General features: G+C 43.7%; 1 protein-coding gene across 3 annotated transcripts in view; it reads right to left on the bottom strand.

The window, feature by feature from the left end:
* Positions 1-9,849: 9,849 nt before the first annotated feature.
* The window catches only part of PPARG (peroxisome proliferator activated receptor gamma), a 135,402-nt gene continuing 128,784 nt past the window's right edge, over positions 9,850-16,467 (bottom strand). For all 3 annotated transcript variants that reach the window (XM_047839313.1, XM_047839304.1, XM_047839295.1), the window contains one exon: positions 9,850-10,303. In XM_047839313.1, coding sequence (XP_047695269.1) covers positions 10,056-10,303 — 248 coding nt within the window. In that variant the 3' untranslated portion in view covers positions 9,850-10,055. The remainder of the gene's footprint in view (positions 10,304-16,467) is intronic.

The following is a 16,467-nucleotide window of genomic DNA, read 5'->3' as shown; positions in this document are numbered from 1 at the left end:
CCCTGCCAGCCACCACCCTTCTGTTCCAGCCACACCAAAATACTCATCCTGACTAATGTGCCATGAACTGGAGCCTTTGCACACGAGCCCCTTGCCTGGACAGCTCTTCCCTGTCTGCCTGGTCAACCCTTACAAATCTTCCCAGTCCATCTCAAATGTCACCTCCTCCATGAAGCCTTCCCTTACCCCCACCCAGAGTTAAACCTCTCCTGCACTTCCATGGCAACAGAAGCCACAGAGCTCAGATATCCTGGGAAATTTAGGATAATCTATTTTGACATTGGATCGCAAGTGCAATTTTGTTTAATGTTTATTTATTTTTGAGAGAGACAGAGAGACAGAGCACGAGCAGAGGTGGGCAGAGAGAGAGGGAGACACGGAATCCGAAGCAGGCTTCAGGCTCTGAGCTGTCTGCACGAAGCCCAACACGGGGCTCGAACTCACGAACCGTGAGATCATGACCTGAGTTGGATACTTAACTGACTGAGCCACCTAGGCGCCCTTCCAGTGCAATTTTTGGTTGAAAGAGCATGGCTGTCCCACTTAGCCCTGGTGTGCAGTCCTCCATCCCGGTGTTTATCACAGTACAAAGACGACAACTAATTCACATTTGCTAAGTCAAAGTGCTGCATGCTTTCAAACCTCATCTCTTTTTTCCTCACGGTAACTTTATGATGTAAGTATGACCTTGCCCAATTATAAACGAGGAATTAGAAAACCTTTCTAGCCCAAGGTCATACTCCCAAGAACTGGTAGAGGAGGGACTTTGAACCCACCTGCCTGCCTCTGAAACTTCTTCTTCCTTCCATTTGTCAGGTACTGCTGGCCTTGGCAGTTTACATGCCTCTCTCCTCTAGGGGAGTGAGCTCCTTGATGACCCAAGTCATGCCAGGCACATCTGAGTGTCCCCAGAGCTGGGCACAGATAATGTCACTGAATATTGGCTGACAGTGAGCTCATACCCCTTCCTCCACACCCCTTCCTCCACACCCCTGACCACCTTTTTCCCTTTTGAGACTCCATTTTGGCCAGGCTTCCTTTCTCTCAACCAAGCAGGGAGCAGGGTCATGGGACTCCAAGTATGATCATTAGCTATGAGGCATTGGGCAAGCAAATTCTTTCCCTAAAGGAAACTAGGGCCTGTGCTTCTCAGGGTGGGGTACATGGCCCTTTCTTAGGGGTGCTTAGAGCCATTGAAAACACATAGCACCCCTTCATGGAGAGCCTTTTTCTCCTTTAATTTTTCAGTAGAAATAAATTAAGTCATTTAACTTCTAAGCATTATTTTAAACACTAATTTACTTTTTTTAAAGTTTATTTAAAAAATTTTTTTAATTTATTTTTTAATGTTTATTTATTTTTGAGAGACAGAGAGATAGAGCATGAGCAGGGGAGGGGGCAGAGAGAGACACACACAGAATCCAAAAGAGGCTCCAGGCTCTGAGCTGTCAGCACAGAGCCCGACTCAGGGCTCGAACCCAAGAAATGTGAGATCATGATCTGAGCCAAAGTTGGACATCTAACCAACTGAGCCACTCAGGCATCCCAAGTTTATTTATTTATATTTTATATATTATTTATTTTGAGACAGTTGTGTGGGGGAGGGACAGAGAAAGAGGGAGGTTGAATCCCAAGCAGGCTCCACACTGTCAGTTCAGAGCCTGTCTCAGGGCTCAAACTCACATACTTCGAGATTATGACCTGAGCTGAAATGTCAAATGCCCAACCAACTGAGCCACCCAGGTGCCCCCGTTAATTCATTTTTTTAAGTTTATTTACTTGAGAGAGAGAGAGAGAAAGAGAGAGAGAGAGAGAGAGAGAGAGAGAGAGAGAGAGAAAGAATCCCAAGCAGGCTCAGGAGGGGCTGTTAGTACAGAACCCGATGGGGGACTTGATCTCATGAACCGTGAGATCATGACCTGAGCTGAAATCAAGAGTGGGACGCTTAACCGACTGGGCCATCCACATGCCCCTAAACATTAGTTAAAAAAAATTTTTTTTCGACATAAACTACAAAGCTTACATTAACTTTTAGGGTAAAACTTACATGGGCTGCTTTGGGCTACATGACTTAGGTCTCCAGGGAATGCTATGGAAAGATGTGGGAAGTGTCCAATAAAATTGTGCCAGTTTCCCAGCTGCCAGGGTCCACCCTGGCTAGGGGCATAAGGAGATGCTGAGTGTATCCGCTTTTTTTTTTTTAATGTTTACTTATTTTTGAGAGAGAGAGCAAGCATGAGTGTGGGAAAAGCAGAGAGAGAGAAAGGGGAACAGAGGATCTGAAGCAGGCTCTGCACCGTCAGCAAAGAGCCCAACACAGGGCTCAACCCCACGAAACAGATCATGACCTGAGCTGAAGTCGGATACTTAACAGACTGAGCCACCCAGGCGCCCCATACACTCTTCTTCTTGTTCTAGTCCCTTAGGTCTTCTCCCACAGCTGGTTTAATACAATGGAAAGAACTATGTCTTTGGAGCTACACAGACCTGTTTGAATCCTAGAATGGACAGTTACCACTCTGTGACCTCAGACTTAAAATTCTCCGTTTCCTTTCAGTATCATGGGCTTAATGATACCACCTACCCATGCTGGATATTCTGCCTGTCCTATGGATTTGCCCTCCTCCCTTCTCTACCCTGCTCTGTGCCTGGGAGCCTAATGGTATCAATTGCTTCTTTTGTTCCCTGGCTTCCAGTAGGATTTGGCCAATGAAAGGCTCAGGAGGGAGGATGTGAAGAGAGAGAAGAAGGGCATATATCTACCACTTTGCTCTCTGCCATCCAGGGGACAGCAGTGAGAATGTTCCTCACGTCCTTGGGCCAGAAGTCTCTCGGGTGGCCCCAGCCAGGTAGCCCTCTCACATGGCTCTAGCTCTCTTGGGTTCCAATAACCTTCTCCCCACTGGCCTTAGTGCCCTGGCTAGCCTTGGTGGGGTGGGTTGGCGGGGGGGGGGGGGGTGTCTTGTCACGCTGTAGTGGTTTCCCTTAACCTTCCCACAGTTTGCAAGTAGTTCCTCCTCCACCCCACCCCCACTAAACTCTCCCCAGGGGTCCCCCTTCTGAGTGTGCCATTGTTTCCTGTGGGACACTGACCCATAAACCACCTCACTGGGTTTTGCGAGGATTAAATGGCTGCAAAACAGTTTATAAGTAAAGCTTGTACTTGATGTTTGAGAGGAATAATGGCTGTCATTGGCGACAGAGCAGGGAGACTGGGCAGAGTAGAAGCGGACCCGGGTAGAAACTTGCCAGAAGGAGGCAGCTCCTAAAAACATCTTCCTTCACCAACAGCCGCTCCCTACCCCGGAGCCCTGGGAGGCCTGGCTGGGGACAGGCTTTCTCAGGGCACAGTTCCTGCTGCTGTGGCAGCAGCAGCAGCATCATCGGTAACACGCTGGGCTCCTGGGAGGCCCTCCTGGCTGCATCTCATCTGGCAGGCTCGGGTGGCCAGGGAGCCTCAGTGTGGAGCCGCCAGCTTGCTGACTCAGCACACCGCCCCTCTCTCAGCAGCTTGGCTTGGGTGGGAACCAACCAGCCATCCGGTGGCCCCTCCCCTCCCCTTGGAGGCAGCACCCCCTCTGGCTGGAGCAGCTCCAGGCCTCTAATGAGTGCTGGCTGTTGTCTTGTCCAGGCCCCGGCCGCACTGAGGGAGAACACGCTCGGGCAACAAAGAACACAGGCATCTGTTGGTCAGCCAGAGAACTCTGTCTCCCTTCCAGCCTCCCCTAGAGGCTCCCAAGGACCTGGGGTGTGAACAGAGCCTCTGACTGTGTAGATGGGGAAACTGAGGGCCACAGCAAATCACTGTCAGGCCAATGCTGGACAATTCCTCCCAGGCTGGAATCTCATGGTTTCTTCTATGGTTGGGGACATTGACACACTGACGTCCCCAGGTCAAAACAAGTGCCTCAGCAGATTGCGTGAGATTGTCTCTAGAAGATGTTAGTTATTTAGGGGCTCTAGGCATGTCAACTACATGTGACCTCTAGTGCTCACAGCAGCCCTATAAAGGCAGGAATTGGGATTATCACAAACCAGTTGCTGAGGCCCAGAGACAGGAAGCAGCTTGTCTGAGGTTGCACAGCTAGTATGTGGCAGAGCCAAAGTTCAAACTGGAGTCTTTTACGCCATAAGCTTGTCCTTTGCCAACCAGGCAACACTGTCTTTGCACATCGCAGCATGTGGTAGGAAAGAGCCCTAGGCTGGGCCTCAGGAAGCCAGAGGTCTAGCCTTAGCTTTGCCTCTACCTTTCCTAGTGTAAACTTGGGCTAGCTCCTGTACCTCACTGGGGCTCACTTTCTTACCTGTGAATAATGGTGATCACGCCTGCCCTGCTTCCTTCATGTGATATTCTAGAATACATGCAGGGTAGGTGCTCTTATTCCCATTTTACAGATAGGGAAATTAAGACCCATTCCTTTGTTCATAATGAATGGATTAGATGTGATGTGCGGAAGGACTTCTTTCTGTAGGTCAGGTTCTTTGTCCCCAGAGAGGAAAGTGACTTGCTCAAGGCCACACACCTAGAAAGTGGCAGAGCTAAGCCTCAGACTTACTCTAATATACACTTCATGGCCTCCAGTATTATGCAAAAGTGGCCACAGGATCACAGTTTTCCAATTCTTGCAGAAAGCCACTTGGATCCTCCTTGAGTTCAGCTCATGGCACTAAACAGACCCTAGGAATGCTATTCTCCTGGGAACTTTTGGCCTGGAACATATTTACAAAACTCTAGAGGGGATGGAAATATCCCAACCCACTCCCTACAGACCCAAATTAGCAATTTTCTTATTCTTTATAACCCCTCTGGAAACACAAACTATGTAATATTAGTCTAAAATTAGGAGCATAAGTCACAAGAGAAAAGTCCCACTACTTTGGAGAAAATGTTTTCCTAGCCTCATCCCAGCAATTTTTCTAAATCAGAACACGACAGTTGTCTTTCAAATAACTATTTTCTCCTAGTGTCTATGGACTGGAAGCAAAATACTTTTGAGAGAATGTATTTTTCACTGTACTGCCAAATGCTGAAATCCAATCCCTTTACCAGGCTTTCAGTCTATAGGATATTCAGGTAAGGCCTAGAATACTTGAACAGGAAGAGAATGTTCTATGAGTCCAGGATGCCTTCTTGAATGAAGGGAGCTTTATTTTTATTTTTATTTTTTTAAGAGAGAGAGAGAGAGAGAGAGAGAGAGAGAGAGAGAGCGCGCGAGCAATCAGGGAAGAGGGGCTGAGGAAGAGAGAGAGAGAGAATCTTAAGCAGGCTCCATGCTCTGTGCTGAGCCCGACACAGGGCTGAGTCTGGGATGACGACCTGAGCCGAAATCAAGAATTGGATGGTCCACCGACTGAGCCACTCAAGACGCCCTGAATGAAGGGCCCTTTAATAATAATAATGACCGTAATGTTATCTGTAGCCAACACAGACTGACTGGTTAAGATGTGCCAAGGAACTGTGTGAAGTGTTTTACAGCCACTATTACATTTAATTCTCACGATTACCTGTAAGATGGGTATTATTGTCCTATTTTCCATATGAGGGTAATTACAGCATAAAGAGGTAAGAGATTGACCAAAGTCATATGGTTATAGGACAAGTAGTGGTAAAGTTAGAATTTTAACCCAATCTTGTCTATCTCTAAAGTTCAAATTAAGATACTGTCTTCTGTAACAGGTCCACATACTTTGTGGCAGACGCAGTCCTAAGTGACTCACATAATAATCTTTTGATCATCGCAATAATCCAAAAACTTTATAGCATTCTTTCTCCTTGCTCTCTAGTGCAGATACTTGCACCAGCTTCAAGTTTGTCATGCAATTTGAGATTCTCTTGTTAAACTGTTGATTCCACCAGTGGGCATGTCAGGGTTGGTAAGAGAAAGTGTGAAATATAACACCTTTGAATAAATTAATCGTAGTAGACGCCTAGGGCCTTGGGCATATTACTTAACGTCTCATCTGTCATTTGAGTGGGTTAGCTCCTTTGAGTTCTAATTTTCTAGAATTTTATGACAAATGCAGGGCTTGCCTGGAAATGTGTGTAGGGTGTGTAAGTTTTGTTACATGGAGGTAGAAGTGACCTTGCCATCAAGGCAGAGGGACATTGTGGGTTAGGGGGGACGTGAGGCTCCGGCTCCTAGGATTTGGTTCAAACAATTGGGCCAAAAGATTGTAACCTGATTGAAGAAGATGCAGTGAGTCAGAACCCCTAGGGTGCAGGAATAAGCATGTGGTATGTGTGACCCCAGGGGCAGAGCTGGGCCTACCGGATGGAAATCACCAAGGGACTTAGAAGGGAGAGAGGTCCCCATCCCTTCAGGGTTGGACAGCTGTTGGAAGCATGCTAGAGGAGACTTGATCTTTAGAGAGCTGACTTTTCAACATGCAAAGCTGATCATGTCCCTCTTCTGGTTAGCACCATCCACTGGATCCCAGTTGGTTACAAAAACAGCCCAAGGTAGCTCTTTACCACGGAGGGTGAGGCTTGTTACAGTCTGATGCTGACTCGGCCACATTCACTTCTCACTACCTCAGCTCTGGTAGCCACACCTAATTTCTTGTTTTCTGAACACATGATATGCTTTCACACTTCTGAGTCTACCCACATCCCCTGTGAACCCTTTTTCACACCTCTAGGCAATCCATCCCTTTGGCTGAGTTGTAATTGTGTGTCTGACTTTGTCAACAGACTATGACCCCCTTGAGGGCAGGGCCTGGTCACACTCATCTTCACAGGGTGGCATGGTGAGTGGGATATGAACTGAGTACATATTATTGAATGAAGTGGGATCAGATGACATCTGGCAGTCTTAATACTAAGATCCTGCTGGTTTTTTTGTTTTTTTTTTTTTCATTTCAATCATTAGAATGGTGGGCCAACCATGCACAATCACATGGTGAGGGTTGGGGATACACAGATAATAACAGTGCTAATAATGTGAACGGAGACAACAGGAGCCAGGGCCAAGAACCAGGATGTGGTGAGGAGAGAGGAAAATAGGGAGGTGGCTACCTAGTGAAGAACAGGCGTCTTGGTCTGTCTCTGTCTCATAGCCCCAAACTGTTCCAATGAGTGGGTGGGAAAGAGGAACAAGAAAGCAACGGGGATGATCCTACTGGCAATGAATTTTGGTTCTTTTGGGATTTAGAAATGAGATTGGCTTTGTTTAGAGGCCTCCACCCCTGCTTCCCAGTGGGTATTTCTAAGGGAATAGGTATCTGGGGGCCAATTTCCAACCCCTCTCACCCTTGGCCCACTATATCAGCACTACAGAGTTAGTAATAGATATCTAGCAAGTTGGGCTTGCCCATAAAAAGAGCTTGCCTTCGTTAGCCTCTAGGGACATGAGGAAAAGTCACTGGAATCCAGTAGCAAGTAAGTAGGCGTACCACAGAAGCCTAATTCCCTGCCATCCCTTTTTTCTTCAGTGGCACTGGTGTGGCTGTCTCCCTGGTTTCTGTCCCCTAGGTTATCAATCAGAATTTGCACTGTGGCATCAGCTAGTGACTCCCGACTCTTTGAGTTCCTACTGAAGACCCCCATTCTCTTGCTCCTCTCCCCAATTTTAAAAAAAAGAAGTCAGAAACTCAGATCAGCCCAGTTTTCGATGGTGGTTAGATGGGTTGGGTAGATATGGTCTCTCCCATGGGTACCCTGCTGTTCCAGTGCTCCACAGGCAGCAGGGAGCTAGAGGGGAGCCAGGCCAAATTCAAGGGCGGTGCTGGGTGTAGGCTCTCAAGGGAGCCTTGAAAATCTCCCCCCTCCTTTTTTGGACTCTTGGCCAAAGTTACTTTTCTTCCTATTTTTATTAACACAAATCCCTAAGTGTGTTTATGTCCGGAGAAAGTACTACGAATAACTGATGATACATTTGTTGATTAAATTGTGAATCATCCTGGGGGGAACAGAAGACTGAAGAAAGGAGCAGGAGTTTTGGAGGCTGTATAAGATGTGTCGTAAAATATTTAGCAAATGATAGTCCAAACCACAGGGAAGAAGTAAGAGAGATGGGAACTTACAAGCTGCCAGGGTTTAAAAGCTATTTAATGCTAACCATCAGTGCCAAAGAGCTGAGAGCGTCCCCCTTACTCCCCACATTGGCAGCCACAACTCTGAGATTGTGGAAAGGGTTTGGACCGGCTGCACGAGGCTGGTGGGAACAGAGAGCAGGCAGCGTGCTGAAAGACTTTTTGTTTAAGAAAACTTGTAAAGAAGGGATCTCCTCTGAGGTGGAATCCTCACCTTGTCTACTGCTCACAACTTTTTTTTTTTTTTTTTAAGATCTGCTGGATGATAAACTCTCCACATGGAACAGTAGTGAAGCCTCTGGTTAGTCATGGAGATGTTTGAGAATATCCTGATGTTTGGCATCAAGGGAACAATAGCCATGTGACGCACTGAGTTTGTTACTTTCCTTCCCAGTGTTTTGGTAACACTTTGACAATGACTTGTCTCTTCATTCCTCCCAAAATGTGGTGGTTGTATCTAAAGGTTTGAGCTCAGAAATCATTGCTCCGAAAGAATTAGGGATCTTACATTTCTAGGGCTGCAGACAGGACTCACTTCTGTAACCTGACTCTTTGGAGGTGTTTACTTTTGGGTAAAGGATGAAAATGTCTTTCCTGATATTCTGGCCTTAAAAGCCTCAAATGTAAAGTTACGTCCTCCTAAGTATTAGCGCCATAAGGAAAGATAAACTAAGGGAGAAGCAGCAGGGAAGTATTTAGGTCAGTAGATATAACCATCCTGGAGGAGAAAGACCTCGAGAGGTCTCTCTTTGAAGGCAGTCTTCAAAGTCACTGTATTGATTCAAAGTCACTGAATTTGGTGGCTTCAATCATCGAATCTATTAATGTGCCAAGAAGGTCCCTCCTTTTAGGGAACATATAATCTGCATGCTGGGGAGGCCTGCATCACCTAAATGATACAGATAATTAGACTTTCAGGTTAGAAAAGTAAGAGATCTCTGGGCATGGTGGTCCCAAGGAGGACAGTAGGAATAATTATAGCAAAACTGGTCTGTGTACATCAGAACTGGAACGTGGCTCTTCTCCCTCATTCACGGTTGGTTTTGGTTCCTCTTCTTGTTGTTCCTGCTGTTTTGCTTTCCTGGAATATCTTTTCTCCTACTCTCTAACTATCCCAAATCCAACACATCCTCTGAAGCCCACTTCAATAAATTTAGAGTCACATTTAACTATTCCAATCTTCATCCATCCTTACTTCCTTTGAACTCTCACAGTACATAGAGTCTGAGCCATTTATTGGTCCATGATTATACCGAGCATTATAATCTGTTTTTAAGAAAGATTAATCTTTTCTCCTTAGTTCAACTCTAAGTTCTTTTTTGGCAGGTGCCAAATTTTAAAACACCTGTTACCCACATCTCCCAGCAGTTAGCATTTGCCCCTGGGTATACCATGTATGCCGTGGAACCCTGCCCGTAGGCTGCTCTTGGTGACTGAAAGTCTTTGTTGGGGTTGTGGAAGAAGACTTGATCCTCGGTAGGCCTGAGGGATATGCCCCAGACTCGCACATGCAGGGTAAGAAACACATGCTCTGAGAAGTTTTTGTCCTGAGGCTTCCCTGCCTTTCTTAGTTGTGGGTGTTAAGGCAGATGGAGGGTTCAGAAGAGCGAAGTGAAGAAAAAATTAATTTACTGAGAATGAAAGTCAGTCCGCAGTTCCACCCCCATTTTGACAAATGTGTAGGAAAGAAGAGGGATGGAAAGAGGGCAGGGAGGGAGGAGGGAAGGAAGGAAGGGGAAGGAAATAAAAGGAAATGAGCCTGGTGGTGGGGGGAGGGGAGGGAATGCATAAGACCCAGTCTTCAAATACAACCAGCAATTTCATAATGCGGTAATTTTTAATATTAAAAGTAAATTGTAAATGTATCTTTATAAACAATATGCATAAAATAGATGTATTATTCTAAAACCTTTTCTTTTTTAAAATGCTTTTTCACAGTAAATTTTTTAGGTGTCAGATTTTCCCTCAAAATAATAGTGCAACTGGAAGAAGGAAAACGTGGTCAGTGAATTTGGACTTCTCTGCTAATACAAGTCCTTGTAAATTTCTTGTAGGAGCGGGTGGAGACTCATATCTGTCTCTGTTTTCTTTATTACTTGCAATAGCTGCACATGTTCTGTTACAATCTGTCTGAGGTCTGTCATTTTCTGCAGCAGCTTGGCAAAGAGCTGGGAGGACTCCGGGTGGTTTAGCTTGAGCTGGAGCTCCAAGGCTTGCAGCAGGTTGTCTTGTATGTCCTCAATGGGCTTCACATTCAGCAAACCTGGGCGGTCTGGGGGAGCAGAAGAACAAGAGGTTCCGTTACAGCATTCTCTGGCCCCACATCTGAGGCATATTCAGGGAAACTACTCCCCTGTCTTTTTGTTGGCTTGTTTTGCTCTGGTTCTAAAATAAGGTGGTGAGGGAGGTTAAGTAGACAGTGGAGCAGGAGGATGGACTGAAACCAAGACTATTAGAGCTCTTTCCAGGGGCATCGCTTCCCGGCTGGGGCTAAATCTGTCTGATCAGTTGACGTAACATGATGGTGGCGTAATCCTCCCCCCCGACTGAGGACTCTTCTGCCAGTATGTTTCTACTCACTCAGAAATCTCATTTTCAACTTCTGCTCGTTCCTGATGAGTCTGTTTTCTAACCTCCACTTGCTTTCTCACCACAGCTTTAGATATGCTTTTGAAACCAGCTTTGCCTTGGGGCGCCCAGGTGGCAGTTGGGTGACTGACTTCAGCTCAGGTCAAGACCTCATGGTCTGTGGGTTCGAGCCCTGTGTCAGGCTCTGTGCTGACACCTCAGAGCCTGGAGCCTGCTTCAGATTCTGTGTCTCCCTCTCTCTCTTCTCCTCCCCACCTTGTGTTCTATCAAAAATAAATAAACATTAAAAAAATTTTTTTAAACAGCTTTGCCTTTTCCCCTTAATATAGCATGTATGTATGTATGTATGTATACATATACACATATCCTTAAATAGCATATATATTTTTAATGTCTATTTTTGAAAGAGAAAGAGAAAGTGTGAGTGGGAGAGGTGTGTGGAGAGACAGAGAGAGAGAGAGAGATAGAGAATCCCAAGCAGGCTCTGTGCTGTCAGCAAAGAGCCTGATGCAGGGCTTGAAATCACACACTGTGAGATCATGACCTGAGCTGAAATCACAAGCGGGATGCTCAACCAAATGAGCCAGCCAGGCGCCCCAGCATATACATTTTCAGTGAGACAAGACATAGTTTTTAAATACTGGTATAGTTTGGAAGGATAGAGCTCCAGATTTTAATAGAGCTTTCTTCTGAGTAGTGAGGTAATTCTCACTTTCTTCTTTATACTTTCCGTATTTGAATTTTTAAACAATGAACTTAAATTACTTGTAAACTTTTCATGTTTTTCTTCATGTGGATCTTGTTAGATGAATCCTTAAACACAGTATCCTTTACTTCTTTAACTTACTTCTTTGCTTAATAGTATTCTATGCTTCTGTTTCATTATCTTTTCTAATATATCCCTGCTGGTGCTTAGAAAAAAATTATTGATTTCAGTACACTGAATATATTCCAATTTCCTAAACTCTTATCAATTCAAATAGTTTTTATCATGGATTTGTTTTTCTATTTTGGATAGACAATTACATCCACAAATTCATTTATTTCTTCTTTTCCAGTGTTTATAATTCTCATTTCTTTTTCTTGCCATAGTGTATTGGCTAATATCTCTAATATGGTATTAAATAACAGTAGTGGTAGGAGGTATTCTTGTTTTATTCCTAACCATGAAGAAAATGATTCTTAATGGCTTACCACAACTATGAAGTTTACTGTAGATTATGGTGGATACATTTTACTCCTGGCTTTCTAAGAGTTACACAGTTTTTAATTTTTTTAAGTCAGGAATGTTGTTGCATTTCATCAAATGCTTTAAACTTTTTCTCTCTAAAGAGATGACCATATGGTTTTATCTTACTCTAGTATAGTACATTATATTCATAGATTTCCCTATACTTTTGTATTTGCTCCTATTTTGAGTTTTAAAATTTGTGACAGAAATGTCTTTTTTGTGCCATCCTTTGTCTGTTTGGTAATAAATGTTAACTAACCTTATAGACTGAGTTGATAAATTTTCCTTCTGTTTCTATGTAGTAATGATCTGTTCCTTGATGGCTTCTTGGAATTCATTGGCAGAACTCTCTGAGCCTGATGGTAAATCTCTGGCTACCTTTAATTTTTCTTCTATAGCATTTAATCTTCCTAGTGAAGAGCTTAGTCGAGATTTAGTAAAGACCTTTTGCTCTTTATAAAAGTAAAATTTTTGCAATTCATATTGAAATAGAGTTGTAATGACATTCTCTCAGAATCTGAAATCTCCTATCATTTTTATTTATAATTGAATGCTTTTTATTTTGTATATTCTGTCATTTAAAAATCTGATTTGCTAAAGGCTTATCTTTTTTTTTCTTTTTAGAGAAATACAGCTTTTGGTTTTATTAACTTTTTAAAAATTCTATTTTGTTTTCAACTTAACTAATTCATTCTTTTAACTTTCTTTAGGTTTATTTTTTTCTCTTTTCCTGGCTTCTTGAGTTGAATGCTAATTCATTTAGTTTTAGTATTTCTTGTTTTCTGATAGATGCATTTAAAACTCTTAAGTTTCCTGAGTGTCACTTTGGTTTTACCCCATAGGCTTTGGTAAACAGTACTCATGTAGCTCTCTCCCAAATAATATGTCTTACTATTTTGATTTCATTTTTAATCTAAGAGTTATACAGAAGTGTGTTTTAAAATTTCCAAGTGGAAAGTTTTGGTGTTTGTCTTGTTTTCTAACTTCTAAGTTTATTTTCTAATTTCTAAGTTTGTTGCATTGTGGTTATCATGTAAGGTTTTCTCCGTCAAGCTCACCAGAGAGGTGCAGGATTCTTGTACATCATTCAGGACACTCACCTGACACCTTGTATTGATTCCAAATTTTAGTTCTTGAAGGCTTTTCACCTTAGCTTGTCTTCCCTTCCCTGTAAACTATGGCACTGTATAAGAGCTTTTACTTACCTTTTACTACCCTTCATCCTCTAACATCACTTTCTGGAACCATCCTTCTGTTCTGGCCATATTAAGGTATTACCATACTAAGTCCCTCAAACATCCTATTTTCTGTCATGACTGTGCTGAGGCAGATTCTGTTCCTCCTTCTTGAAATGGTCTTCCTTTCCCTTCACCCATCTTACTGACTTCAACCTATTCCTCAAAATATAAGCCCATGTCTCCTATGTCCTGGGAGCCCTCCTTGACATTATCCCTTCCTCTCCCCTGTTCTCCCAACCCCCTTTCTCTAGACCTGTTGCACCTTATAAACACTTCGATCTCTATCCTATGAGGAGATTACATTTATTGAATGGTTATCATTTTCCAAAGAATGTGCTAAGGGCTTTCTACTCAATATATCATTTGATCTTCACAATAACTCCATGAGGTCAGTGTTTTATGAAGGGAAAAATGAAGATTGAGAGAGAGGTGTTAAATTTTGCCCCAAATCTGCCACTTCCTAGTAAATGGCAGAGCTGATATTTGAATCTAAGTCTGCTTAATTTCAAATGCTGTATTATAAGCATATTGTACTTATAAATTGTATTGTAAGTACTGATTTCCTTCTTTATCTCTCCTTTGAGGTCATGAGGTTTCAGAGGGCAGACACTATGCCTTGATCATCTCTGAGCCTCCGGTGGAAACACAGGAAGCACTCAGTTGGCTGAGCTAATGAGTGAGAGAAGGTTGTTCTGGCTGAGTCCTGGATTGAAAAGTACAATTCTCCTGGTTGGTGAACAAGCCTAAAGACAGGATCGCTACACAATGAAGAAGTCTCCTGTAAACTGTGTTTTTCTGTGTCTAATAAACTCTAGTAACCTCTATCCACTGAGGTGAGGCACGGGAGAGAAATGTTAGACGGCCTCATGGTGAGGTTTTCAGAACTCTGAACATTCTCTTACATTAAGTTTCTTTTCATTTTTTTTTCCATTTTTAATTACAGATGGAAACTTTGGATCGATTCTTTCTTCTAACATCTCTAACATAACCCATTGACTGGAATAAGTATACTTTTTCTCTCTTGGCATTTAAATTTGGAACCATCAGCAAAAATCACAGGTTCTGAGGCTGAAATAAGTGATGTTGTCCTGGCTTGGATAATCGCGCCCCTCGAGGGCCTGTGCCTTTTCTCATAGTTGCCATGCAGTAATGAAAACCCTGATGCCTCAGCCTCTGACATGTCCTGGACCAGTGCCTTTGGTTTCATGACTGCTGATTCTCTCCCTGACAAATGTTCCAGATTTCAACTGCCAGGGGCTATGCAAATGAATTTGCATCTCAAATGGCAGCGTTCTGTGTGAAGGCAGGTGTTGAATGTGGCTCCTCCACCAGCTGGGACCCCACACCCTTGTGTAGAACCTCGGCTCACTGGGAAGCTGGCTCCTTACAGCCCTTTCTCCTTCTTCCTTCCTCTTGGGCAGCATCAGTCAAAACTTCTGCAGAACAGATTACATTAACCTAGTAGGCTTCATTTATCATGACAGCTCAAACAACCAAACCCTAAAACGCAGCTGATCAGGCTTGCTGGAAACACTTGGCTTCAGTGCAGTATAATGGAACTGGCTCCTCGAGGAGTGGAGAAGGGTCTGGTTTGGATTTTCAAACCCTTCTTTGGCAAGTTATTTTTTTATTATGTGACAGATGAAGTTTGGCTGAAGGGCTGAAATTCTGTGGCCACTGATTTATATTTTCTCCAGTGACAAGTTAGATCACTTACAGATCTGTCCCACTGTCCCCTTTACTGAGCCTCAGTCAAGGCAAAACAGACTGCAGTCAAGTGTAAAAAGTAGTACACTCTGACCAACTCTGTGACCCAGAGCAAGCTGTTCAAGTTCAGGGGGCCCCAATTTTCTCCTCTGTAAATACGTAATTCACATAATTAACCTGGGGAAAGTACACTCAAAATTTAATTAGAAAAGTATATTTACAGGCTTACGTCTTAAATTTAAAACACTTGGCTTCTTTAAAAAAAAAAAACAAAAAAAAAACAAAAAAAAAACCTAAAAAGCATCCTTTGGTCTTAAAGCAATCCCTAGAATCAAAGGCAAAAGGGATCTGTCAGGTTTGCTCCCCACCTTCTACCTGTAATCAGCTACAAGGCCTTCCCTCTTCCCTCTCCCTCTTTCTCCTTCCTTTCACTTTCCTTCCACACACACTCAAACCCTTGCTGAGCTAAGCTAGGCAATCTGTCCAAGCATCCAGAGCCATCCTGGGTCCCCACCCTTTCCTCTCCACTCCTCAGTGGCTCAGTGCCTGCTAAGACCCTGTTTTTAGAAGCCCCGTCTGAGATCTCTCTACACCTTGCTGAGGGTCAGAATTGAGGTCTGGGATTGGATCAGGGTCAAGGGACCTCATTCACTGGCCTAGGCTGTCTAGAAGGCCCTTATGGGAAAGGGAGTGTTGATTCTCATACTCCAGGACACAACCCTCTAGGAAGCTGGAGTCAATTACTGGTGGTTCCTTACTCCCAGGCTGCAAAGAATTGGGAAAGCAACCTTTCTGGTCCCCACTCACACAATGCTGGAACTGATTAGCGAGGGCTGCTGATTATGAGCAAACCTATTAAACTCCCATCATACCCAGATCTGGCTCTGTTATGTGGAGAGCTATCTGAAAAAGATTTCAATTCTCTTGACTCTCCTGGGATCTGCCCACCTGGGCCAGGCATTTCCTGAACACAGATTTTCTCAGAAGGTGTCTTAGGGAAGCAGAGGGCTCCAATGGAGTCTTCAGGAGGAGAGGGAGAAAAACCAAGTAGGTGGTTTTGTCTCTATTCTAAGAGCTGCTGTTAAAGCTTTGGTCTTTTGGCTTTCTGAAATAGAGTAATCTGAAAAGGACTATATCCAGGGGATTCAGAAAAAAAAAGAAGTCTGATAGCTGGGTAGTTGTAAACTGATCCACGGACAATGAAACACCTTAGTTCAGGTGCCCGGTGAAAACCAAAGGGGAGGTAGGACTTCCTTTTACACTTCCTGTCCAATGTCCTTTATTCCATTCTTCCAAAGTTCACAGATGTGCTAAAAAGAGCAGTGGATTTGGAAACTGAAGACTTGATTTGAGTCCTGTATCACTTCCACTTAGTTTCTGTATGATTCTGGACAGGTCCTCTAATATTTCTGGGTTTTGGCTTAATTTTTTTTTAGAACAGTGCTGTTTCTTTCATAAGGTTCTGGTGAGAATGAGCTACGTACTGGGGCTTTGTAAGATATTATTATTCTCTTGGTTTGTGCAAATAAAGGCAGTTTCCACAGGGATGGGGTCAGGAGTATAAGCAGGGTTGGGCTGGCATTTACACAGTTGGGAAATGGAAGATTTCTGAACTGCTCCTGGTAGGAGCACAAATTCAGGGGCACTAGAAGATAATTCCTGATGCAGACC

Source organism: Prionailurus viverrinus, chromosome A2, assembly GCF_022837055.1.
Source record: "Prionailurus viverrinus isolate Anna chromosome A2, UM_Priviv_1.0, whole genome shotgun sequence".
Lineage (NCBI taxonomy): Eukaryota > Metazoa > Chordata > Mammalia > Carnivora > Felidae > Prionailurus > Prionailurus viverrinus.
This window is presented reverse-complemented; position numbering and strand designations above follow the sequence as displayed.